Raw genomic sequence first — 27,768 nt, forward strand, 5'->3', positions numbered from 1 at the left:
CGCCCCTTGAAGCATGTGCGGACGTATACATGTGCTCATCACAGCCGCTTACCGCGAGCTCACTTGACGGAGAACAAACAAAGCGAACGCTTGCATGTGTTGCTCATCAAAAACCCGCGTCTCCCTTTTCATCCCTCGTGGTGCATTTGCCTAATCTCATTCTATGTAGAAATAAAACAACTCTTTGTGTGTGTGTGTGTGTGTGTGTTATCTGGACATCTATTCAAAGAAAAGCTTTGATATTCATGAGGATACCCTCATACATATTCATGCTCTTAAACTTATGCATGTTGCCTTTCTTTCTTTGTTTTTGCTGCATTGCCTGTGTTTTTTAAGAGGGCAAACAAACAAACAAACATCGCCTTACTTTGCTTTTTCTCCCGCGGAACATGTTTCAGTGCCCCGGCAGAAGTCGACGTGGGCAAAGCGGCCGCCTTAGCACACGACTAAAGTGAGAGGCTGTTGAGTGTGTGTGTGTTTTGACTGTGCGCTGGGCTGAGTGAGGGATCTGCCCCTAGACATTTGCTATACAGTATCCTGCTGACTTGCTTTGCTTGCTCACACTGCCATAGAAACAGGGTTCCTGAGTGCAGTGGAGGCTCATTCTGTTCAGGAGCAAGCAAGGGAGAGGATCGTAGGAGAGAGTGAGGAGGGAGGGGAGAAGAGAAGAGAAGAGAAGAGAAGAGAAGAGAAAAAAAGAGGATACACAGAGAGAGAGGAAGAAGAGTGTGTGGAAAAGAGAGAGAGAGAGAGTGGTGAAGAGAGAGAGAGAGAGAGAGAGGGAGGAGAGATCAAGAGAGGAAAAAGTGAGAGACTCTGACACTGGTGAGTACATAGCTGTCACAGCACATTGAATCAGATGTTCAAAACTGCCTCTTTTTGCCTTCTTTGTTTGCTTTTGACGATTGATTTCTCCAGCGGTGCCGAGGTGTTGTGAAACAGGTTGCAGGTTGTCAGTTTACTGGAGGGGGGGGGTGGTGGTGGTGGTGGTGGTGGTGGTGGTGGTGGTGGTGGGGGTTTGTGAGAGGGTGAGAGACTCGCAGCGCTCGGATGCGGAGACGGATGCAGAGCAGCGCTAGAGAGTGGCTTTTTGACTTGTTTACCAGTCGTTAAAAACTGTTGTAACCTATCAATTTAGAATCTCTATCTAACAGCAGTGTGTGTGTGTGTGTGTGTGCGTGCGTGTGCTCTGCGCTACAACTACTTCTCGTTTTTTTTGGTTTTTTTCGGTAACCTCTTCATACCAGATCATACTCCTCTGTTTCATTTATAGAGCAGTGTGTTAATATTTGATTAGAGTGGATGTCTGCAGCTGCACTTGTCTCCTCTTTCTTACACACCTCTGTCCACACACCAGTGCTGCTGGAATCAGTTATATATATATATATGTTGAATTCTCCAGTTTTTATACAGTATGGAAGAAGCACGCTCGTGCACCTGTACGACATGAGGTGAACAAACTTACTCGACTGCATAGCTCAGAATGTTAAGCCAGGTCACTGCTTTTGTGTGAATGTATGTTTTTTGCATGTATGTCTCCGTCTCCTCCTGTGTGCACACATGATCTTATGTGACTTCCACTTCCCACCTCCTCCTCCTCCTCGCTCGCTCACTCGCTCGCACCGGGGGTTTGATCAACGTCCATCGTGACACTTTGATGTAGCGTCCGGGCCGCGGAGGGTAATAGGGAGGATACATCAAGAGAACCCTGCGCCTCACGTCAGCCGCGAGTGTGTGGAAATTGTGTTACAAGACGCTGTCCTTACAGCACATGGGATGTGAGGACAGGCAAACGAAAAATCTAGCAGAAACTATCCCCGCAGAACATCTTCCACAGAGATTTTACATCACTGTTTATGTTTATGTTCTGCGGTTCACTTGGATCCTCTGGCTTCCTTCACCTGTTCCTACAGTGCAGTTGCTTTTACTACCCCCCCCCCCCCCAGCAGCTTTGGGAACAAGCTGAATTTTTACAAATCCAGCCTGCCTTATCAGCTTCGTACTTCCTTGTGCCATGACTGGACCATGGTGGCCCTTCCTGGCAGGCTATGTGTGTGTGTGTGTGTATGTGTGTGTGTGAGAGAAGAGAAAGGGGGTGGTGTAGTGGGTGGCGTTTTTTGACATGATTGTCTGTGATCGGGATCGCCAGAGGGTTGGGTTTGCTTTTCTTTGTGTGAGTGGATTCAGGGGATTGTGGCATTTTGTCTTCTCCCTGCTCTGGTGTGACATGTTTTATGACTTCTTGTTAAAATGTCACTCACCAGAAGCTGCTCTGTAAAACGTCCCCTGTGCAGGAGCTTAGTGTGCGAGCGAGAATACACAGCGGTGTGATAAACCAGGTACACACACACGCATACACACACTGCTCCGAATGCATTGGCTGGAGGATGGGTAAAATAACGCTGAGCCGCCCCCCCCCCCCCCCCCCCTGCAGGTATAATTTGTTTCAATATCAAATTGGGCTGGATGTTGACAGCTCTGAGGTCCTGGATCAATACACCTGACTGTGTCCATTCAGGGGGAAACAATCTTGTTCTTGTAAACAAGGACGATACCGGCGAGACTGACACTGATTGCACTCATTAACCAAAAAAGGTACGGAACGATATATAATGTGGAATGAAACGCACGAGCCTGCGTTTGTGAGAGGAGGACAAATGTTGCATCACGAGGAAATTCTACTGCGTCTAGAGTGGCCTTGATATCCATTATGGACGGACGGGGGGGGGGGGGGAACAACACAGATTTGTTTAGCTCTGCAGCAAACAAATCCCTTGTCAAATTCATAATTCACAATCTCTGTTAGAGTCTCATTTCTTACACACAGTGCATCCGTGAAGTTGGAAACAGAGTGACTGGGAACACTTCGAGTTATAATCTGGCACGTATAATCTGACACACTGAAAGAACAGCTGTAGCTACTAATAATTTGACACGCGTGACACTTGGAAACCGGGAGAATGTGGACGTTCGTGATGCAATCGTCTCGCAGCTACTGTAGAGAGAGAGAGAGGGAGGGAGAGAGAGAGAGGACGCGTGACTCTGTTGTAGTTGCTGGGACAACAGAAACAGAGGTAGAGGTTCTTGGAACACAAGTGACCTTTTTGGGCTGCAGACACTGACTTTTCAAGAGCACGTTCACCAGCCAACACGCGTTTCATTTTGGCTGCTTTAACCTTATTTAAGGACGGACGATTTGACCGACTGCTGCAGCTGCTGGCATTTGAGCCAGTCACAGTGCCGTACAGCGCCGGTTCAAAAGGTAAAAAAAAAAAAAAAAAAAAAGATACCAGCAGAACAAATACTGAGATGGACAGGGTGGGGAGACGCAAAGCGACGGCAGAAACGTGGCGTTTTGTGATGATCAAACATCATAAAACCAACAGCAGCATCAACTTAAGGCCCCTGTTTTTGTCCTCACAGTTTTGGTGCCAAAGAGGTTTGAATTAAAGCGGAACTAGAGCGGAAGTTCCTATTAGCGCTGTTTTTTTTGGTGTGTATCTGCGTCATTACCTGTGTTTATTGTAATCTCGGGGCTCAACGAGATCACTGAAAATCCCGTAATAGTTACGTAAACTGCGGTTCTCCTGAACAACCGATCGTCCTGCTCCGGGCACTAGTCCAGGCACATCCGGTTGCGTACATTGAACCGCAGAAGAAGAATAACATCCGATGTGGAGGTGTTTCACGAGCAACAGTGTCTTCTGACTCTGGGTCTGACTCCGATTTAAAGTCATAAAAGGGACTGCGGCGGGGAGTCGTGACGAAGCTATTTTTAAACACTGTTAAAACAATGTTTTGATAATGAGGAGCAGTGCATCCACCGTTCCAGAGGGGGGCGCTGCGCTTCTGAGAACGGATGTGCTGGATAGTACTGGCCAATCACAAGACTCTGTCTTCTGGGGGTGAAAGTTCACTCTGAAATCTCGCAGCAGAAAAACACCGTCAGAAAAGAGGATTTCTATCGGCTCGTTTACAGAAACTAGGAGGTTTTTGACCATAAAAACAAGTTAATATATGTAAGTAGACCTCCATAACTAACATTTATGTGCAACAGGACCACTCTATGTGACCTTTAAGGAAAAATTGAAGCAGCAGAAATAACAGTTCTAAGACAAAAAAGTGTAAGAACTGAAAAAAAGCTATAGTATATTTGGCGTTTCATTGCCGATTGACTCATTTTCATATACGTTCTAAACACACGATTACAGTTTCTGTTCCAAACTCCGAAAGAAACTAAACATAATTATAAATATCAGGAAATCCAAGAGCGTCTGTAATGGCACCGAGCTTAAAAGCCTTTATTTCATTATGTGCGTTTTACTGTAAAGCGCGTCGCAGCTACAGCGTGAAAGAGCTTTCTAACAGCCCCAATGTTGTTGTTTTTGCTGGTGATGATGAACTCGGTGATCTCCTCCCAAACACCACCAGCAGCAAAACTCACACCAGAAACACCCCAGAGGCACTCCTTACTTTGACTGGGTTTTTTTTTTGTCAGGTTAAAACGGGAGAATATAAACGTAGGTTTTCCTTCAAACGGCCAACGTTTGAGGAAAAAGTCGATAAAGGACGGTTTGGGCTCGCGGAGGTTTGAAAAACCAGGAGGTTTCGCAGAGAGAGAGGAGACAATATGACAAACAGTTACCTGTTTTAATGTATGGGGACTGGTTTGCAAGTACAATGTAGGGCAGAGATTCTGATGCATCTGCATTACACTAATCAATAATCATTCTTCAGGCCCCAGTGGTTAGCTGCAGGTATTGTGGGTAACCGAGTTCCTTCTCCTCATAGAGAAAACACTTTGTGTTTGTCATTTTTTTCTCTCCTGTTATCAGCTGAGCTATAATGCATCATAATTACAGTGACGGGCCTCTGGGTTCGACCTGTCAGGTCTTGGTTTATTCAGCAGAGTCAGTAATGAATGCATCATTTCCTCATGCTGACTTCATGTTTCTTTGCTGCCATCAGTCAGGGGCCCCAAAGCCAAAGGTCAGGTCACACCAAGGTCCTGGACCTTTACCAAATCTGATGTGACGGCAATTTTCCATGTGTATCATTTGATGTGACCTTGAAAGCAATGAAAGAAGTGACTGAAAGTTGGGTGACTGAGCCCATTTCACACAGATATCACAACATATCTTATTTTGAGCAAAGGCAGTTACTTGTTTCTATGCACAGTTTAGGATAGAATGTGTCAAATTTCTGCATTTGAAAATTACAAAACTATATATTTGAATAGTGTATTTGCATTATCATACACCTTTAAAACGCTGTTTAAATCCATAGAAATCACTGTATTTATGTTCAAGGTAAGGGGCCATTTCATATTGGTCACCTTTTAATGATGTCATCGACTTTAAGATAAGCTAAGATAGAAATGTACAGCTTTTAGTCTCAGCGATTGTGAAAAAGACCATGACCGGGCTTTTCAGGACTTTGAATCTGACGAGCATCAGAACATGAATAGCGTAGAGTACATACATTATGCTCTTCTATATATTCTCCTGGGTATTACTCTATGCGTTTACCGTAAAGCACATAGCAAATGCGCAACGAGATTTGTATACTACCGTATACGACAGCGATGACTTCCGCGGCAAAACTGCATATGAAGCATCAGACTGAGGAAGGAAATAGGGCTGAACGATTTTGAATAAATTGCAATTATTTTATGAATCGCGATATCAGAGGGAACCTGTCATTTTTACATCATTATTCTCATTTTCATTTGAAAACATATTTAAAATTATTTATTCAGTCTGTAGAATAAAATGTGCATAGATCTAAAATGATATTATGACACACCTTTTGGCTTTAAAAAAACATTGCACCTACTGCGATTTGAAAATAGCAGGAGGCCGTATTGCGATTTCGATCAAATTTCGATTAATTGTTCAGTCCTAGAAGGAAATATTCAGCACCACCACAGTGCTCCACGATGTCAACAATCAATGTATTCGGGTAATGTTTTGATCGAGAGAGAGAGAGAGAGAGCAGAAATGATATATTGTGCATTTCAACAACAACAAGCTATATCATTCTGAGCGAGCGTCACCATTCATGAGCCAAGACTTTGCTTTGTTTTTCCCTCACTGTTGTTATTTCCTTCCGTGTATCAGCTTCCTCTTTTATTTTCGGGTCAACGGTGTTGACTCTGCATGAGCAGAGCACGCGGGCCAAGTTTGAGTAGTAGTTATTGATCTTCCGGCCGCATTATCTGGGTGCGTCAGTCCGTACCACTTTGAGAAATTGAATTTAGAACCATTTCAGTCAAACTAACATGTCTTCTAAAAGTCTGGTTCGTCCATTGCAGCACATTGCTTTGTGGATTTAGACGACATCTGTATCTCTCGTGAGAAAACATTAACAGTTACCATGATGGATCGCGATCAGGCAGGCAGGCTGGGGAGTGTCGAGTCGGGCCAAATCCAGGGTATCTGCAGGTTTCAGCAAATATAGGCGATAGTATGTTTCCGACGCATGACGCGTTTCCATGACAACTGACCGAAAAAATGGCGCTCGTGACGTCATGTTTACGTGACTCCCGATTGTTAAAATTAGTCTCTAAAGTAACGCTAAACTTTAAAAACAGAGGCACACATACGCAGTACATACGCTGCTCTTTTCGTGTTCTAAACAGACCGCTCCAGTTCGACTGTTGCTACGTTAACAGCGCTAAGCAGCTAACGGAGCTAACGGAGCTAACGGAGCTAACTGGTAAACGGTTCCTGGACTCCGGGTTCCGCGGCATGTAAACATGACGTCACGTGCGTCTTTTTTCGGTCAGACGTCATGCGTTAGCGTTGACGCCCTTAACCGCCATTAACCCGCTAATGCCGTTAACGTGCCCAGCACTAACAAAAATAGAAAATACACAAAAAATATAGTACGTCTAGTCTCTACATCTCCTCCTTGAAGTCCCACGAGAAAAAGAAAAAATATATATAGCATTAAATAGTCTTGCCCCCAAAAAATGTAAGACCTTTGATTAAGGAATTTAAGGCCAGCAAATAGCATTTTTAATGAATTTAAGACATTTTAAAGGCCTTAAATTTAGATATTTAAGACTTTTTTAAGGATGCGCGGACACCCTGAAATCAGTCAATCTGGTCACACTGAGATGATTCGTCATGGTTACTCGTGAGGTGGACAAATGTTGCATCATGAGGATCATGAGTGCTTGTTGCTGTTGCAATACTGCAGACAGACAACTTTATTAATAGATATTGTGAAGAGGATTTCAACACATGCCGTTTGCTAAAGAAACAGATTACAGACTACAGCTTTAACGTACATGGTAATAGTGATTTCCATCTTCTGGGGCTGAACAAATAATCAAAATTATATTAAAATTGCAAAACGCCGTACTGCAATTTTCTAATCGCAGGAGGCGCAATATTTGTTAAAGCCAAAACGTGTGTCAAAATATCATTTTAAATTCATTATTATCCTGATCTACAGACATCTTACTCTACAGCCTGAAGAGAACATGTTTGTTTCTTACAGATCTGCACAAATATTAGACTGTTATCCTTTTAAATGTGTGTTTTTTTTAAGAAAAATTAGAAAAACCGATGTCAAACTAAGCATCCAATGTTGCACTACGCCTTTTATTCTTATTCCTATTATTTATGCAGCGTTTGTGCGATCGATAAACAAACAGACAAACATTATGATTATGTAACGAGCACATATTTATCACCTCACTCTGTGTTTTAAACAAACTATTAAATATTCATTGGCCCTCACAGCCTCTGGTAAACGACCGTCGTCGTAACAGGCTCTTAAGAATGTGCCAAAACATATTAATGCCTCGATGATTTTTTCTCCCACATGTTATTTTTTCCCTAAACCTGAGACAGAGACATTAAGAAGCTTTAGCATCTTCCCACTGCCACTCATCACTCACACCCTCTCTGTGATCGCGTCAGGGCAGCTGCGACTGCGTATTTATTCATCATGATTAACAATGCGTTTTTATTTTTCCGGCGCGATGAAACATTCGTTCATTCGTTCATTTATTTATTTATTTGTTTTAATTGGAGGAAAAGCTTTCCGTCGCGCAATACCAGACACGCCGGCCTGAAATGGATGTAACACAACCATTTTAATTCCCTGGTGGTGAGAATTAGTGAGACTGAAAATGAGCTTCAGCTATTTTTACTGACGCAAGATTGCAGCTAGTTTTTTTTTTTTTTTTTTTATTGCGATAAACCCCCAGGAAATTAAAGCATCCATACGGTGACCTGCAGGAAGCAGGAGGCAGATCAATGAAGGTCCCCCCCACCTTTGCGATGCTGTAAATTGTCACGGTTTATCATAGGATATCACCATATAGTCCATCTCCTTTAACTCCAGCTGCTTTTCTACAGCCCTTTTTGCTCCAGAGCTCGTATAAAACGAATTAAACCACTTAATATTGGATGTAATAATTATAGTTCTCTGTACAGTAGATACAACCATTAGTCACAGAGTGACGTGGTGAAGTCACAGAGGCGAGGATGCTGAGGATGATGGATCAGGCTGCAGGATGCAGATGTAGCACACAGGTCTAGCAAAGGGAAGAACAGAGTGTTACCTTAATCTGCTGCAGGAGATTGAGGGCAAACGACACGGTGGTGCAAGATCAGAGGCTCGCAACACCTGAACTGTGGAGAGAGAAGCGCCATGTGTCACCGTTCTGCGTTTAAAGGGGACATATTATGCAAAATCAACTTTTAATATCATTTTAATACTTAGATTTGGGAATCTGGAGGTCCTATGAGGAGACAAAGTGTGAAAAACGATGACTGAGTCATGTTTTTGTGGTCCGCCTCAGTCTTAGTACAGGAGACAAAACATGTGATGTTTACTTCCGCGCTCATTTCTAAGTCACAATGAGACATTCCTGGAATTGTTGTCTCGTGAAGCTCCACTTTGTCCCTAAATAACTTGAGAGTGCAGGTGAGGGCAATAGTATCCGGAAGAGCGGAAGTCCTCAAAGAGTTCTATTCTTGGCTGCACAGTGCAGCACAGAGTTCTACACAAACTTCCAGCCTCAGAAGATTTACGTGTCCAGTGGATACTTTTTTATATATGACGGCAATGTGCCGGCTAGAGTCGGCAAATGATGGCTTTTCCAAACGCTAACTGCTGTTAGCTGCCGGAGCCTCAGTGACGCTGACGTAGTTTCCTGTGTCTCATTTGCATTTAAAGAGACAGACACTCAAAAGTGGTGCTTCATCCTTAAAGTCCTTAAAATATTATGCTAAATCAACTTTTTGATCATTTAAATCCTTATATTTGGGACTCTGGAGGCCCTATCAGTCGGCAAAGTGTGAAAAAAGACACACTCATGCGACTTCTGCACTCATTTAGGACGTCACAATGCGCTAAATTCCTGGAATTGTTGTCTTGCGGAGCTCCGCTTTGTCCGTAAACACGCGAGAGTGCTGGCGAGGGCAATGGTGTCCGAAAACCGGAAGTCTGCGAAGTGTTCTATTCTTGTTTCCGTAGTGCAGCACAGAGTCCTACACAAACTTCCATCCTCAGAGGATTTATCTGTCCAGTGGATACATGTTATATATGACGGCAATGTGCCGGCTAGAGCCTGCAAATGATCACTTATCCAAATGCTACCTGCTGTTAGCTCCCATTAGCCTCTGTGCAGGATGTCATTTCCTGTCCCTTAAGTTTCATTTTAGTTTTTTTTATTATGGTGGACCTAAAGAGATACTACTAAACCGAGCTTTAACTAGGTTAACTTGGAGAAACAGGATATAATATGAGTCCTTTAAGATGCATGCTAAAATGGAACGACTGAAGGCAGAACCGTAAGGATGCTCATGCCACATTATGTGAAAGTTTTCCACCAGATAAGCAAACATTAAATGAATAACGTGCTGTTTTATATATAAAAATGTGTCTCATAGCCAGGGAAACATGTCCTCTGGTGCCAGCTCAGGGTGCCAAAGCGGAAAACGTTGGCAAAACACTTGTTTTTTCTCGCTAAAACAAAAACTCGGGGCTCAGCTTTCGCTTTCGGTACAAACATGACATCATCCGTCGCAGCACAGGACAATCACATATACATGCAGGAGAACGTTCCTGGTGGTGCGTGACCGTGCGACGTGGACGCTGTGTTTCAGGTTCAATAGTTGTTTCTGTGACAACTCTCCATTGTTCTGCCCTGTGTTCAGAGGCAGAATCTGTCACCGACTAGATTTGATAGATTGTATTTTATTAAGTCACGGCCACCTCGATGCTCATCTGTTGTTATAGTGGAAGTGAAAGGAAATAACATCAGTGTGTGCAAAAACACAGACTGTGCTCGTTGTTAAACTGATGTCAGATATGTGGAATATCACCAGACGTGACCACTCCTGCTGATTTGTGATGCTTTTATATCACGTCTGCACTTGATGACTAAGGCTAAACATATATATGGGCTGATGTTTACTTAGTGCTGCTACAGAGACAGCTCATAAATATGTAAGCTTCTTCTTTTTCTTTTTTTTTTTCCTCTTTATCTCCCGAGTGTGGAGGAGAATCCACAACAGTCACAAAGCTGACACGTTTTATTTCAATAAAGAAGACAAATCTGCAGGATCTCGCGTGCGACAGCGCCGCAGGACGACATCTTGCTCGACTTTAAGTCACTATTTTTGTATCGTATACACTTTCATGTCTTCTACTCTCTACAGGCAGTGCCTTCAAGGTGTAATTTCATCCTGAAAATCTGAAATAAGCTCCTTAAATACAGAGCAGTTTATAGATCAATCTGCCGATTATTTGCCTGATTAATCACTTCTTCACTTGGTTGTGCTTAAACACATTTGCCATTTAAATGTTATCAGTCTGTAGCCTTTGTCGCAAATAAACCCACATTTATCAGATCTGGGTGGAAATGATTCATTTGGAAGTAAAAATCAATGTTATTTCACAGTTTGCCACAAGGCAGTTTAACAGCAAAAGAGTAATTACTTGATTTTTTTTTTTTTGCAGCACCAAATGTATCGCGAGTCCCGCTAATTGCAACAAAAGTGTGAATGTGCAAACATCTTGTGGGCCAATTCAATCCTTCCTTTTCTTTCTGAACGCTTGTTTGTTTTTTATCTTGAACAGGGCCTGCGGAGGTCTGCAATTAATTTCAATATTTGCTCTCTGCAAACAGCCCCAGAGAATAAAGGCAACCTGGCACGCTGGAAGCTGTGTGACAGAGATAGGGCGCCTGGTCAACAGGCAGGTTAATTGTGTGATAGGACCAGATGCTAATAGTGGACTGAACTCAACACCACCTCGTGGGAGCTCCCCCCACCCCAGGGCTCTTGAGTGGCTCCAGAGCACAGCGCGTTTCTTGTCAAATTATATTGGACATGAAGGGGAGTGTGCTTCGAGCCAAATGCACCTGACTGTTGAAATTCGTTTTAAAGGTCCCATATTATGCAAAATCAACTTTTTAATCATTTAAATCCTTATATTTGGGATTCTGGAGGTCTTATCAGTCGCCAAAGTGTGAAAAAAAGATGACTCGCTCATGTTTTTGTGGTCCTCCTCAGTCTAAGTACTAGAGATAAAACACGTGATGTTCTGCACACATGGAGACGTCACAAGACGCTAAATTTCTGGAATTGTTGTCTCGCAGAGCTCTTCCTGTCCGTTAAACACGCGAGAGTGCTGGCGAGGGCAACGGTATCTGAAAACCGTAAGTCCGCGAAAAGTTCTATTCTTGGCTCCACAGTGCAGCACAGAGTTCTACACAAACAGCCTCAGAGGATTTATCTGTCCAGTGGATACATGTTATATATGACGGCAATGTGCCTGCTAGAGCCTGCAAATTATCACTTTTCCAAATGCTAACTGCTGTTAGCTCCCAGTAGCCTCTGTAGCTGATGTCATTTCCTGTCCCCAAGTTGAGTTTTCCCTTTTTTTTTTTTAAGAGATACTACTAAACAGAGCGTTCTGAACAGGGCTGTTTTGGCAGAGTGATTGAACTGCTGTGGTGCTTCATCCTTATTTGGTATTTTGACCAAAGCATGTCACAGACATGTTCATTAGGACACCAGGGAACTAGGTTAACTTGGAGAAATAGGGTATAATATGGGAGCTTTAAGATTTCTTTTTTTTTTTTAACATCAGACGACAACATTTGGACCTTTTTGAGGATTTGAAGAAGTTGTGGAGGAGGGATGGGAGAATCCACTTTGATTAAGTTCACACTTGTGGAGGAGATAACAGCTTTCTGAGAGTCTCTCCGAGGTGGATTGTTATAGAGTGTGAGTGCTGGCACATTGCGTGAACCCTCTGAAGCCCATTAGCAGACTCACAAGTCATTAAGTTGTGAGACACAGACTGTACGAGGCTTTAGGCCGACTGGAAATGTATTTAAGTGAAGTTGGTGTTAAAAACTTTGATATAAATCAATCTAAATGCTAATCGTCATCATCATCAGTGCTGTGGAGGATTTGACTGATGCATAAAGATGTTCTTATCAAAAGGAAAGTCTTCTCAAAGTTGGACTTTGATATAAATCAATCGTGAGTGCTGTGGAAAGATGGTCTTACCTTATGTCAGTGTTTGATACTTTTCTCTCATCAAGCTCTGTGTATTTGTGTATATTTTCAATGCCCAATTATGGAAACAAATGTCACATTTAATCAATCACTCTTTCTCTCAATTCATCCACCACATGAGAGCTATGTGTAACACATACTTCTCTGTTACCCAGTGCCTGATGAATGAAAGTAGAGATGCAACTAACAACTATTTGCACAATCGATTAATCTGTCGATTATTTTCACGATAAATCGAGTACTCGTTAGATCCATGAAATATCAGAAAATGTTTATGTTAAAAAAAAAATGTTGGAAATTATGTTCTCGAATGTCTCCTTTTGTCCACAACCCCAAAATTATTCACTTTTAATGATTTATTTGTTATACGGAGCAAAGAAAAGAAGAATATATTCACATTTTTAAGAAGCTGAAACAAATCAGAAATCTTGTTTTATTCATGAAACTCAAACAAATGTTTGTTTGAAATATGTTGTATACTGTTCACATCAAGTTTAGCACGCAAAAAACACGTTTTTCTTCATTTTAAGCCAGATATGGAACGTTATTCTGGAAAAAAATGAGCAAAAGGATGTTTTCTGGCCCTTTTATGGTTAAAGGTGCCATATGTAAGAATGTGGCCAAAAACGGTTACTACATTCAAATTCAAAATACAGAGGTCTTTTAGGTTTCGTTTTTTGACCTAACTGGCAACCCGTGGTTGTTCGGCTGCTGAGACTCTACCGACTGCAATGATTGGTAGATGGCGGTAGGTGGCGCCACATGCCAAAACATGATTTCAAAACATAAACATGATTTGCAGTCTGCAAAATATATTTTTTAATGCAAATATTTTGTCTGTACTGTTGTTGTTGGTGAGTTCAGTTTGTTATATGAACATTATTCCTGAGTCTCTGTGACATATTAGGAGGATTTTATGGCCAGTTGATTTAGATTTATTACATAATGCACCTTTAAGGTGGACATTTTTGGGGTTCAGTGTTAAAGGGTTAAGAGCGAACAATGGTACAGAATTGGCATAATAACCCAAATGTCATCACATATAAATAGCACATGTTAAGAATCAGGACATTGTGGCAATAGAACTATTTACGCCACTCAAATATACAAAAATGACTCTTGAGATTTTAGCTCTTGTAAAGTAGAGAAGTTGTATATTATATCTATAAAACGGGGAGTAGGGTAACCCATTTTCTACAGGAAAAGGACAGTGAAATGGAAAAGTGTTTTGAAAAAAGCATGAACTTCAGGTATCGGCTCCGATAAAAGCGATGCTCTAACAGAATCTACGTCAAGGTTCGTTATTTTCTCAAACTTTTAAGATGAGAAACATTCAGCAGCAGACTTCAACAAAAAAAAAAAACGGATCCTCAAATTGTCAGCAGCCTGAAGAGTTTGAACATTTTCACCGTGACACTCTGCTGGACAAGACGTCCGTGTCACAGAAACACCCTGCTCTAAAATATTCAAACGTATTTCCCTCCTGACAGCATATCTTAGCCTCGCAGGTTGGAACTGTCAGCGACACTGTCACTGAGTGACTGAGCTGACAAAACCAGGGCAAATGGTTCTCAGTGGATATCGCAGAGAAGGTGCATTCCCCCAAAAAAATCTTTTGTCTGCACTTCTGCGTTTGAAGTCGTATCTGAGAGAATATGTTGTGGGTCTTTTAAAGGTTCTGTCCCCTTTTATCTTTATTGCCGAGACCGCTGTGTTGCACTAAGTGGAGGCCGACTCTAATGTGCACTATTTCTGGTAATAGTTTAATACAAATTGAAGCAACGGGTAATAGCGTCAAAGTATGTTGTCTAATTACTAAGGCACTTCATTAACGCTCATTTGGAGAATTCAGCCATAAACACATGTTCTCATCTTGGTGAAGTGTAAAAAGCAGAATTTTACACAGCTTCAAACTCCTCTGGCTGGTTTTGCTCAGGGAGGTTTAAACTCCTCCTCACGTGTGGTGGGGATTACGGATGCGGGGATCTGGGGGGGGGGGGGGGGATTTAAAGGCTTTTCTGATTGTTCTGCAAAAGACACCATGCGATACAGAGATCCAGAAACGGCTGAGGTGCCCACATCAAGATTAGAGCGTATTATTTTCCACCCTCGGGGGGCAAAAAAAAGACAAGACAACGACCACGGACAGATTTGTGCCAAGTGCATTCAGGAGACATTTAACATTTATGGAGATTTAACAACTCTGAAGCATGTATTTATTTATTTATTTTTGCTGAAATTGGCGGCGTAAAGTTGACGCACTTCTCCAATTTCCCCGAGACACGGTTCCCTGCTGATTAAAGTATACCCCACCCATTCTCCACAACTAGTTCAATTTCATTTAAATATCATTACCGCAAGAAACACTTAAACTGTATGCAATCCACTTACACACATATATTCCCACTGAAAGTACTTTTAAATTCGCTGCATTTCCTTCAATACCAACATTGCAGTGATTTGCAAAAACTAGAAAATCCAGGAGGAAAATGATGGTGGTGAAATCTGAGAAAATTAGTTTTATGGAAAATATATATAAAGATGGAAATTTCATCTCATCTTTTTTTTTTTTTTTTTTACTACTTTTTCACAGGATCAGGGCTTAACTTACTGTTATTAATCACAGGGTTAGGTTGTAGAAATTTTCTCTGAAGTTAAACTTAATCACCCAGGTCTACTTTCTTGAGGATATTCACATTAAAAGCACTTGAAAATCTGGTATTTACTAAAATGTATGTTATGGAAAAAGAGCAGGAAAGTATCATCAAATACGGAAAATGGCGGTAGCTCTGTGGTAGAGAGCGAGTGCTCTTTCAAATGGAAGGTTGTGGATTAAATTCCCGACTCTCTGCTCGTCTACATGCTGACGCGTCCGTGGTTAAGACCCCACGTTATTCCTGACAGCCGTCATGTTCTGTGACAGGGAATGCTCTGCACATAGACGCGCCGTGTGGATGAGTGAATGACAAAAGTCACGATAGCACTATATAAATACAGAGCATTTTAAGATGCAGAGAACAGCTTCAGCTCATGCATTTTGTACGATGAAGAAAACATTCCGGATTAAAATGAGTAAGTATACGAGTAGAACAGTAATCTAAATATCCCTTTACCCATCATTCAGTCTAGGGCTGTTCGATTTTGAAAAAGATTTTCGAAAATAAAATCCAGATTTTCTTGTCTCAAAACCAGATTACGATTTTTTTTGTGAAATGAAAAAAAGGCAAAGAAAATTATTCAAATATGCTATTTTTTAGCATGAGAGTGACAAGAGTGCAAATCTGGCTCCTTATGAGACAAACAAAAAATCCCTCAAGGGATTAATATAAAGAACTAGAAAAGCACTTGGAGAGTGCAGACCTCCGCCAAGGAAGCTCAGTGCCTACAAAATACACCCTGCAGGCGCGCCTGGGTCAGACGGCGAGTGTTGTAACCAGTGATAGCATCTACGGATCACGCCCAAAATTTAATCACCTGTTCCCGGTCCCATTGCGGACATTTCCTGAAAATTTCATCCAAATACGTCCTTGACTTTTCCAGTTATGCTGCTAACAGACAGACTTGGCGGAGGTTAAAAACGAATGAACTTTTGCCATGTGGCTGTGCCCCATGCTATCTTCTTATAGACCTCTTGTAAACATGTAAACAAAACAAAAAACAATCCCTTTGGGATTAAGGGAAAAACCTCACTTTCACATTTAACTTAGGGTTAGGGTTATTTTCAAGGTTTCAACATCGTCCTAACTAAATAATTTTAAAAACGATGAATCCAACAGGCCTGATTCAGTCTTCTGGTGACTTCTATGTAGACCTTTTCCACAGCAGACATGTTGACATGTCACTGCAGGAAAACCACACGTGTAAATAAAAAAACCAAATGATGGCAGAATTCCATTTAGCCGGTTATTGTTGGTGCCGGCGGCTTGCCGTCAACACAGGTGTCTCGTGCTGGGACGCGAGAACTGAAAAGAGCTATTGTTAATGTTATCAGTAATACCTGTTGTGCTAACCCCCCCCCCCCCTCCCTTCTATGACATGTCAAAATGTCTGCTGTGAAAAAGGCCAATTTGTGATGCATTTTGCAAAGAAGCCTCACAAAGGCAGCCAGTGTGCAGCGTTCACCTGCTGCCAATAACAGCTGGTTTGTTTTCTGTAGAACTGTAATGTAACTTTACAGCATGGATTATGCAGCTTGATTTGTTACCACTGGTGGAGGAAAAAAAAACAACAAAAAAAACCCAAGCATGACAGAGTTCAGATCAAATGGAGATTCAGCTCAAACAAGGCCAAGAAATCCAATAAGCGGCAGACAGCAATCCAAAAGGTCAAAACGTGAAACAGGTCATGTAGAAAAAAATCAAAATAAGAACGCAGGAGAGCTTGGCCAAAAAAAAAAAAAACACGAGACAATCTGGCAGAGGTCAGGTGAGAGTGAGCTGGTAAATGAAATAAAGCAATGTTCAAATAATGAGGCACTGTTCAAGTGAAATAATGAAACCAACCACAGCTAATCCAAATAATTAAAATTAAACAGTCAACGAACACTCGGCAATTAGGAGAAACTACGCAAACAGACACTTGAAAGGACATTTGGCACCTCTCATTACCACAACTCATAGAGTGTTTGCGATATCGAGATAATTCAAAAGCTACGGACTGGGTTTGACCTGGGTTTTCGCGATACGTCTGCTGAGATTGTCACTGCAACCCCTGTGACCCTCATGTGGAGGATAAAGCGGTATAAGATGGACGGATGGATAACAGAAACCAGAGGAATAGAGCTTTACGCCCATATACTTGTCATTAAGGTCACCCCTCAGGACTTCCACGGAACGACCGTCCAATCACAGACGAGATTCACCAGCGCTCATGTTTGTGACAAAAGTGAAAGTTATCTTGGATAAAAATAGAAGCATGCACTGAACATTTTTTGACAATTCTACAGCCATAAAATCTAGATAAATCCAGACGGCCTGAATATCATCAGGGTCAGAGTATTAAAGGTGACAGAGTGGTCCAGTTGCACATAAATGTTAGTTATGGAGGTCAAAAACCTCCTAGTTGCTGTAAACGAACCGATAGAAATCCTCTTTTCTGACGGTGTTTTTCTGCTGCGAGATTTCAGAATGAACTTTCATCCCCAGAAGACAGAGTCTTGTGATTGGCCAGTACTATCCAGCACATCCGTTCTCAGAAGCGCAGCGCCCCCCTCTGGAACGGTGGATGCACTGCTCCTCATTATCAAAACATTGTTTTAACAGTGTTTAAAAATAGCTTCTTCACGACTCCCCGCCGCAGTCCCTTTTATGACTTTGACCCAGAGTCAGAAGACACTGTTGCTCGTGAAACACCTCCACAACGGACGTTATTCTTCTTCTGCGGTTCAATGTACGCAACCGGATGTGCCCGGACTACCGCCCTGAGCAGGACAATCGGTTGTTCAGGAGAACCGCTGCTCACGTAACTATTACGGGATTTTCAGTGATCTCGTTGAGCCCCGAGATTACAATAAAACACAACGTTCTCAGCAGTGGCTGAACTGTTTGTTTCGAACCGTCAGGGCTTCATAAACAAGGTAATGACGCAGATACACACCAAAAAAACAGCGTTAATAGGAACTTCCGGTCTAGTTCCGCTTTAAGGCAGGCATGTCCAAGGACTGAAATACATGTGGATCTCTATACAGACACTAAACATACACTAAGAGGGCATTAAATGAGTTTTACATTTTTTTTAAAAAGGTACAGAACGAGAAGTTTATCCCATTATGGCACCTGCTGAACACCACATTTCCCACATTCACACACTGGTATACGGGGACAGCATCACTTTCTATCACAGAGATGGGCATTTTCTATACGGCACTGAATATCATTTCCTCTAAGGACACCCTCCGGGACAGTGTCATGTAGGGGCAGTAGAGAACTTCATAAAGGCAGCCTTTTCCGATTGGAAGGGCACCCGCAGGAAAAGAAGATGCAAGGGCGTCTTATAGGGCACTGCATCACTGTTCTCCACCACAAAGACACTCCATTAGAAATAGCACATTTTTGACTCTGGAGGGCACTTTGGTGTGCGTCTTGTGACTCAAGAGGGCATATTAACGCACAGCCTTTTTATCCATTAGGGCACCAGGGGGGGCGATTGTGAAGCAAAGCTCATTTAAATTGACAACAAAATAATATACTAAAGCCAAATTAATGGCAAAATTTAAAAGGATTTGCATACATGTATGAGGCCGGCGCTCCCAACCGACACTCTTGAGCTACATGTTTGCTCTCATGTGATGTTTGCAAAATGATGCAACCACGAAGAAAATGTCTAACACTTGAAGTAAACCTGAAGAAAAGTGAGTTTCATAACCTTCCAAAGCACAGAGTGCATATAAAGATGGGTCAACGGATGGCTCCCAAAACCAAAATAAAACCATCTCAATCGCCCCCCCCCCCCCCGGTGGCTGACTGTGACTGCGGTGAATGTCATATTCTGAGCCTCTTCAATGTCAGAGAAAGAGACGTTGGCCAAACCCCACTTTTTTTGCGAGGATTAAAAAAAAAAAAAAAAAAAAAAAAAAAAGCTGATGCACTGTTTGTCCAAGTGTTAACCAGATCAGCCAGATGTTGATACTGCAGCATCACTCCATGATCACTACACTGTCCAGTCTGTGGTCAGCGAAAAAGATGTGAGCATCAGCTTTATTTTTGTGCAGTTTGGTGCCTTGTTATCAATATATATGTATGCAGTACATTCAATATACTATATTATTATTATGAAACATATAGTGCTGCATCTGTGGATACCTCAAGTCAGTGATGTTTCACTGTGGTGTCTTTAGTGCGAGTGGACATTTCCCTGCTCAAGACCCTTCGTTATACAGCATATAGATTGCATAATGCGCTCTAATCGCCTGGTTACTATGGAAACCAGGTTAGATTTGAAAAGCCCTTGATGGTGACAGAAAAAAAAGGGGTCCCAAGGTTTCACTTTGCACTCTGATTTAATTTATTCGCCCTCAGAAACACCTGATGAAATCTAGACTCTGACTTAATGACAGAATCAAACAAACTCTGCATAAAATCTGCAAGACAGAGGTCGGTGTGTGCTTCAGCTTGTTGCGAAACTTTTTTTTTTTCTCCGTGCACTGACTGTGGAGCTGCTGTTGCAACCACCTTAGAAGGCATTAGCTGGTAACTCCAATGTTTTTTCTTTCACACAGCGATTCTCTGCCCTGCCCTTTGGCTCTTCCCGCTGAAAGACTCCTGAAAGAGCTCTACGTGGAGATTGATTCAGCCGCTAAAGTGTTGGCTGTGATTTTGTTTCTCAGCTCGGGAAGAACCTGGGAAGAGGGGTTTTGATTCACTGCAGGATAGTGATAGTCCACACCTCCGTGGCATGGGTGTAATCACTAATGGGGGGGCACTAAACCCTGAGGTCATCCAAGTCCCATGCTGTCAGGGGGAGGTGGTGTCCGCGGGGCGTAATATGTTCACAAAGCTCTGCCCCATTACCCGTCTGTCTGGAGAGGAAGAGCGATGGCTTTTATATCACTCTCTCTTTCTTTAACGTTCACTCCCGGCCTTCTGTCAATGTCTCACTATCACTGCATCATTAGCTCTCTGCATACGCTGCAAGGTACGGAGAAGTTAGAGGCATTGCAGCTTCAGCCCGTCTGCTTTTTCAGTCATTGTGATAGAAATAACTTTTTTTTTTCTTTTCCTGAAGGCAACGTAGAGGCGCGGAGGTCTCTCATTAACCTTATCACACCGCACCGAGGTGGATGACAGCTGCGTGGTTCACATCCAGCTGCTTTGATTATAATAGAAACATCACAAGTGTAAAATAAAGAAAAGAGAGAAAAAAAAAAAACATAGCTCAAAGCTTCTGTGATGTTCAAAAAGAGACAATGATGAAGATGGTAATTGTTATTAAATGTTCCTGATTCATAAAATACAGAGGTGGAAAAGAGTACAAGTAAAAGTACCACTGTTTTGATGATGTTTTACTTAAGTATAAGTAAAAAATACTGGTCTGAAAAAGGACCAGAAAGTTTAAGTAAAATTTACTGCGTAAAACTTTACAAAATAAAATACTGCCAAAATAAAATATGCAAACACATAATGTATCAGTCAACATGGGTCAAAGGTCACAAATGCCTCAACTTTCTTACTCACTCATTCCCGTTCTCGTCGTTCACCTGTCCTCATCGTTATTCACCTGTCCACATCTATATTAACCTGTCCTCAACGTTATTCACCTGTCCTCATCGTTATTAACCTGTCCTCATCGTTATTCACCTGTCCTCATCGTTATTCACCTGTCCTCATCGTTATTCACCTGTCCTCATCGTTATTCACCTGTCCTCATCGTTATTCACCTGTCCTCATCGTTATTCACCTGGCCTCATCGTTATGCAACTGTCCTCCTGTCCTCATCGTTATTCACCTGTCCTCATCGTTATTCATCTGTCCTCATCGTTGTTCACCTGTCCTCATCACTCCCCTGTCCCCTATCTTTTTGTGTTTGTTTTTCTAAATTAAGGCCAACCTTTTTTTTTTTTTAACTCAGTAACAGATACAATTTAAAATGTAGAGTAGTAAAATCCTTCACAAAAAAAAAATCATACTTAAGTAAAAGTACAAGTGCACGGAAAACCTACTCAATGTCAGTAATATGAGTAAATGTAATTCATTACTTTCCACCTCTGCTAAAATACACCTGTTACCTTCCTGGTCTCTCTCTCTGCTCCATTCTCTTCTTTTCATCCACCTCTCCTTCACTAACCTCCTTCATTTCCTCTTTCCTAACCCACCGTTCGTACATTCTCTCAGAGAGATTTCTTCCTGTTCAAATGTAGCTCTTTCCTCTCAACAGTTTCCAAGTGCTTGCTCGTTGTGTTCCTTCCTCTTCCTCCACACAATAACAGTAAGGTCTTCTTCACCTGACCATGTAAAGTGCTTTCAGATAATGTATATACAAATCAAATTGAACTGACTTGAATTGAAGTGGAGCAGTGATGTGCTCCACCTTTGCAGCCGTGTTGTGAACAACATCATTTCTGTCCAACTAAGTGTAGGTGGTTTTACCTGTGAAGCACACTTCACATAAAAAAAATACATAAAGCCTCACTCAGACCTGATATTAAAGGGATAGTTCATAGATAGCTCATACCGACTCCACAGTGCACCCGAGGCAAATCGATTGTAACGGCAGACTATCGATGTACATATGTGTGTTGATAGAATAATATTTGAAACAAAACTAATGTCGCATCGCATGAATTTTTGAGGGACTACTTTCTCAGCACTATACTTCCGGCAGTGGAATCAGTCCGCCGCTGCCGGAAGTATGACGCGCTGCTGCTGCTGCTGAGACATAAATCCTTCAAATTGCAAGGTTGGTTTTATTTCAAACACACTATCAACACAGATATGTACATCGATAGTCTGACGTTACAATCGATTTGCCTCGGGTGCACTGTGGAGTCGCTATGAGTGTTTTTAATGCCATGCTAACTTGTACCATTGACTTGCGCTAGCCATAGCATCAGCGAACTCGGCAACTAGAAGAACTGAATGAAATTCCTTGAAAACGTCTCCAGACGTCTCCATCACACCGGCTGAGTTGGAAAATAGGTCTTATGTTCAAAATTCCGAACTATCACTTTAACATCCACACAGAGTGATCCAATCATATGCAGGCACAGTGAAGTACAACTGTTCACACCTGGCATTCAGGTGTTGTCCTGGATGTGTCTGATAGGACCTGGCGTCTCCATCCTGTATAAACATACACAATGATGTTTATAAGAGATGTGTCTACTGTAGTGAATCAAAGCTTTTCTTGTGCTGTTGTAACATGAAATATGATTTGGTGGCAGATACGAATACATTTAGTGTAAAAAACAATGCAAATACAGTTGTGAGGACAGATTGAGGTCATGCGGGATCAGGAAAGTAGCTACATGTGTCCTAGGTTTGTGTGATCAGATCGGAGGATGCTTCCAAGTTCAAATTCAACTTCATCATTATTATCCCACAGGGTCAGTGTGTTATACAGCAGCAGAAACACCACAAACGCAGCTGTATGTCCTTGTCATCTTGGCAGAAGGAGTGCACAGCCAGACGGTAATAACATGTACGGTCAGATCAGTCAGGACTAATGTTAACACCAGGCTCTTAACAAAGGTTTACCAGCAGGCTTCATGGTCAGCACAATAGAGGCTGTGAGATGCAGCTCAAGGGGGCCATTAAAGCGATTAAATTTTATTTGTATTTTATTCCCAAATCTGCATGTTTTCCTCGCCATATGCCAGGATTCCAATTCGGCTTTCTTAAAAACGGTCCTAATTTGACCAAATGTACAGTAAATATAGGCTAAACTGACCAGACTTAATTTGAGACAAACTTCCTCGAACTTAATGAATCCATAGTAATATTATCCCCCCCTGAGTTAATGCAATCATAACTTCATAAAAGGTAGGGCACAGTCCATCAAATATAATTAAGTCTAATAATAATTAGCTTGGCATCAACCCATTAATAATCAGTGGGGAGTCCCTTCTGTCAGACAATGAAAACAGTCCTCATTTTGAAGCCTCTGCGTGACGAGGGAAACAAGCCAGCCGCTGTGCCCAAATACAAACTTCTTACCTGTCAACTCCCTCTGTTGTGACAGACTTTCACCACGGGGCGTTTGCTGGAGTGTTTCAGAGCACAGTGCAGGGTTGGCGTCGGCAACAGTCCAGTCGAGATGAGGCTTTGTGGAGAGCTGTGTGAAATCCGAGATGACATGGAGAGGCTATAGGGCCGAGGACAGCTGAGAAATCCTCTTCAGGCATAAATCCTCTATACTGGAAATCCCGTCGAACCGCTTGGCTGAGCTCTAAATTTGCCTTTTGTGGACGCTCACATTTACATTTTTGATCATGAAATCACATCTATTTGTGCAATTTCATGAGAATATTTTTTTTTTTTTTTAAATAGGATCTAAAAAAGTATCTGAAAAGTATTAAGTACTTTCTTTAAATTTACATACAGAGCCAAAACAAATGAGTCGACAACTATTTTGATAATCGCTTAATCGGTTTAAAGCTTTTTCATTATTACAAAACAAGATTTCTCGTCGTTTTAGCTCCTTAAATATGAACATTTCCTTCATTTCTTTGCTCCACATAACAAAGAAATCATTAAAAACGAGTCATTTTGGTTTGTGGCCAAAACAAGACATTCGAGAACATCTTCATTTCCAGGTTTGACAAACACTGATCAACATACTTTGGACCAAACGATTAATCGGCTAATCGAGAAAATAATCAACGGATTAATCGATGATGAAAATAACCGTTAGTTGCAGCTCTAATACTACAATAATACAAACCTAAGCCTGAATAATCAGATGTGCTCTTGTAGGACTTTGTTGTTGCTTGTGTTTTACATCAGAGGGTGAAAAAAAAGGGTAAATATTTGAAAAGTGCTCATTCAGTGTGCATTGAAGCAGCTTCCTGTTATCTCTGGAGTGTTTTGTGGAGACCCGTGGGGGGGAGGGGAGGCACGGATCCTCCGAGAGGCCACTGAGACGTTCCTCAGCACCGAGTTATTATAGATAAATCAAAGCAATCGCAGTGGGGGAAAAATAACTCTCCAGCGAAATTTACAGAATTGAATCCAATCCCTGTGCGAGAGAAACACTACCGAGTTGAAATATACTCAAGAATGGAGCGAGTCTGGCAAGCGTCCCCAAAGGCCAAAGAGATGCAGTGCTGTATGTTTCCTGTGTTTGTTCTTTCTTCTTTCTTTCTTTCTTTTTTTAAGCCGCTGGTCCACATGAATCTTTGCAGAGTGCTCGTCAGCATTCCTGCTGCGTCTCCAGGTCTTTGTGTGCTTCTGGTTTTTTTTCTTCCCCGGGACGCGTTTTCAAAACACAGGGAAATGAACGAGGTTGACTTCTTTTTATCCGTTTCACGTTCGAGAAACAACAGAGGAAACCTTCAGACACCTTAATTCCCGAGAGTCTTTTTTTTTTTTTCTTCTTCTTTTTAAATTAGATAGATTTTATTGATTTTCAAACATTCGTCTACAGTGAGAAAATTATCTGTGTGTGTTTACATTACTAGGCTCCTTTTCTTATCCCTTGGCTGAACTGAAAAGACTAATGGAGGTTACTTTAATATTTATGAAGCACATCTCCCCATGTTCTTGGCTCGCTGTCACAGTCTTATATAAAAAGCACAAGACAATTTGAAAAATCATGCGCTAATCGACTCTCTCTCTCTCTCTCTCTCTCTGTGTCCTCTCTCTCACTCTTGTCATCACCATCTGTTTGTCCATATTGCGTGAACCTTTGTTTTTTCCGTCCCGTGGCTCACCCAGACGCTACTTTTGGCCTCCTGCTCGGTGTGTTTGTGGTCTGTGGCCTGGCTCTGGTGGGCCTTCTCACGTTCATCTCCTGGAAGCTGTGCTGGGTGCCTCGGCGGACGAAGGCCCATTTCCCCAGTCCGTCCTTCACCCCAGAGCACTGCCCGCTGCCGTCGCCCCTCCCGCCGCCCAGTCCCCAGCATACGCCGGTCACCATGGCGACAGAGAAGGTGAAGGACCCCGTGGGCTCCATGGGCTTCCTGGAGGCAGCGGTGAAGATAAGCCATACATCTCCTGACATCCCCACTGATGTGCAGCTCTCCATGAGGGAGCACTTCCTGCGCCGCACACAACGCATGCAGAGACAAACCACTGAGCCAGCTTCCTCCACTCGGTTAGTCACGTATATATACTCTCTCTCTGTGTGTGAGTATGTGTGATGTGAGCATCCATGTGGAAATGAATGCTCTGGGCGTGCAGGCACACTAAAGCAGAATCCGAGACACAGCATCATGTGGCATATTTGCCTGAAATCCTTTAAATGTATCACTAATGAGGGGTAGATATTTCCTATCTCAGCAATTTGGCGTCTACAAAGTTAATTATAATAAACACCGTTGCTCTCTGCCTCAGAGGCGTCTCTCTGCAGCTCATTATGGTAAAGCTAATTATATGTGATGGCTTCTTCATGAGTATTAATGAAATATAAAGGAGAAAGTGCTTTCGCATGAAAAAGCAGGACTGTGTGTTTTGTTGCGTTGATAGGGAAACATAACAAGGGTAGTCTGTGTGTATATAGACTAAAAACAGATGTAGCGTTTCCTGAAAAATACATTATCAGTGACAGGTGCATCCATATTCTTAATTCATAATCTGAGCAAATTACACGATTGGCATTGGCCCGAAACAGGTACACTTCCCCGACTGATGGTTTTCATCAAAAACAATCTCGACGACAACCAAATCTCAAGACGTTTGTTCAGTCGTTGCCTTCCTCTGATAAAATGCGTCTTTAACAGATGTGAGAACGCGTGAGGCGACAGAAACTGCTTAGTCTGTGCTCATTCTTACAAGTCGGCTTCAAATATCGTTTCCCTGGTCAATTGTACTTCAGCGCCTCAACGCTAACCGCACCCGTTTTCTCTCGCCTTCCTCCTTTTCTCGTCTCTGTAGGCACAATTCGTTCAAAAGACACCTGCCCAGGCAGATGCAGGTCGGCAGTCTCGACCTGGGGAACGACTACATGGTCGAGAAAGACGAAAAGCCCACCAGCATTGGTCGCATCCAGCCAGAGCTCTACCAACAGAAGACCCTGGAATCGGACGACTCGTCCAAGAACGACAGCAAAAACTGTGGCAGGATTAACTTCTCTCTCAAGTACGACTACGAAAACGAGGCCCTCTTAGTCAACATCCTCAGGGCTCTGGATCTGCCCGCCAAAGACTTATGCGGCACGTCTGACCCGTACGTGAAGGTCTACCTGCTGCCCGACCGCAAGAAGTTCCAGACTCGCGTCCACCGGAAGACTCTCAACCCTACATTCAGCGAGAGCTTCCAGTTCCCCGTGCCTTATGACGAGCTGGCGGCCAGGAAGCTCCACATGAGCGTCTTTGACTTTGACCGGTTTTCCCGGCACGATATGATCGGAGAGGTGGTGCTCGACAACTTGTTTGAGACGTCAGACCTCTCCAGGGAGACGAACATATGGAGGGACATCCAATATGCCACCAGTGTAAGTGTCTGGATTTCCCTTTATATTCAGTACCACAGAACAAAGAGAGATACTGTACTGTACATCATGCAGAGCAGAAAAACCCAACAAAAAAAACTCCCTTTTAACAGGAAGATATCTCTGACAGTACCAGATTCCAGATGTGCAGCCATCTGCCTCGGCCGGTTGGGGTGAAAGGAAAAGGCTCTACTGTATCAGTTACTTTATTTTATTTAGTACAGTAACTACCACTGAACATACTGCTGAAGTGCCCTACATAACAATGCTGGATGCGTTACAACTCAGACATTAGACTTTATTGTTGAATCAACACATCTTTTAGGTCCATTTAAATCAAGTTTGCCGACTTCCTTTCATTAGTAACTTAAGTCATGAAATAAGGACTTTCTCAAATCGATCAGCTGTCCCCAAAGTGTCCAGGACAATTGTCCAATCATGATGTTTGAGGCTGATCCCAAAACATGGTCACTTTGTATTCTTGTCGTCTACCCAGTGTTTAAGACGTACAATTATTCAAAGTCGATCAATAATAAAAGTATCTGGCGGAATGTTGCCATAACAACATTACCACAACTATTTATTTATCCTATCTCATTACAATAGGACTGCAATCAAACTAGATATCACATGTTCAGTGATTAAGTGTTTAAAAACCACAAAATGCACAGGTAGTATAATTTATTATTGGACAGAGGAATTAAAAACCAATCGACGAGACAGGGTCATTTATTTGGGGGAAAGCTAATGTGAGGGAATTAAAATCCTTCCTTCATTGGAAAAGCATCACTCAGCAAAGGTGTTTAGATCCTTACTTCCTTTTTTTTTTTATATTGAAAACATAACTAGATGCAAATATACAAAGATATTTCTGTCTCACAGCTCACTCATATAATTGCTTTTTTTTTCTTTTCTTTTGGCATTGTTACTTGCTGGAGTCCAGGGACCCGTTTTAGAGCCTCAGCTCGCGGCTGTATTTGGCAGCATGTTTGGCGCCTCACAGCGCTCATCACTCTATCGCCTCCTCGGTGCCCTCACATCAGAGGGTTTCACCCCCTCCGGTTGTTGAACTTGAGCTCCTTCAAGGATTGTTCAATAATCTCAGCCTTATTGCTTAGGAGAGCAGAAATGCCGG

The 27,768-nt window shown here is 42.3% G+C and overlaps 1 protein-coding gene across 1 annotated transcript in view; it reads left to right on the forward strand.

Annotated features, from left to right (window-relative positions):
* Positions 1 to 27,768, forward strand: part of syt6a (synaptotagmin VIa) — a gene marked incomplete at its 3' end in the record, with an annotated part of 73,853 nt that overhangs the window by 36,230 nt on the left and 9,855 nt on the right. The window contains exons 2-3 of the mRNA XM_083895376.1: positions 24,920 to 25,298; positions 26,078 to 26,636. Coding sequence (XP_083751502.1) covers positions 24,920 to 25,298; positions 26,078 to 26,636 — 938 coding nt within the window. The remainder of the gene's footprint in view (positions 1 to 24,919; positions 25,299 to 26,077; positions 26,637 to 27,768) is intronic.

This window comes from Microchirus variegatus (genome assembly GCF_963457635.1).
Source record: "Microchirus variegatus genome assembly, chromosome: 9".
Taxonomy (NCBI): domain Eukaryota; kingdom Metazoa; phylum Chordata; class Actinopteri; order Pleuronectiformes; family Soleidae; genus Microchirus; species Microchirus variegatus.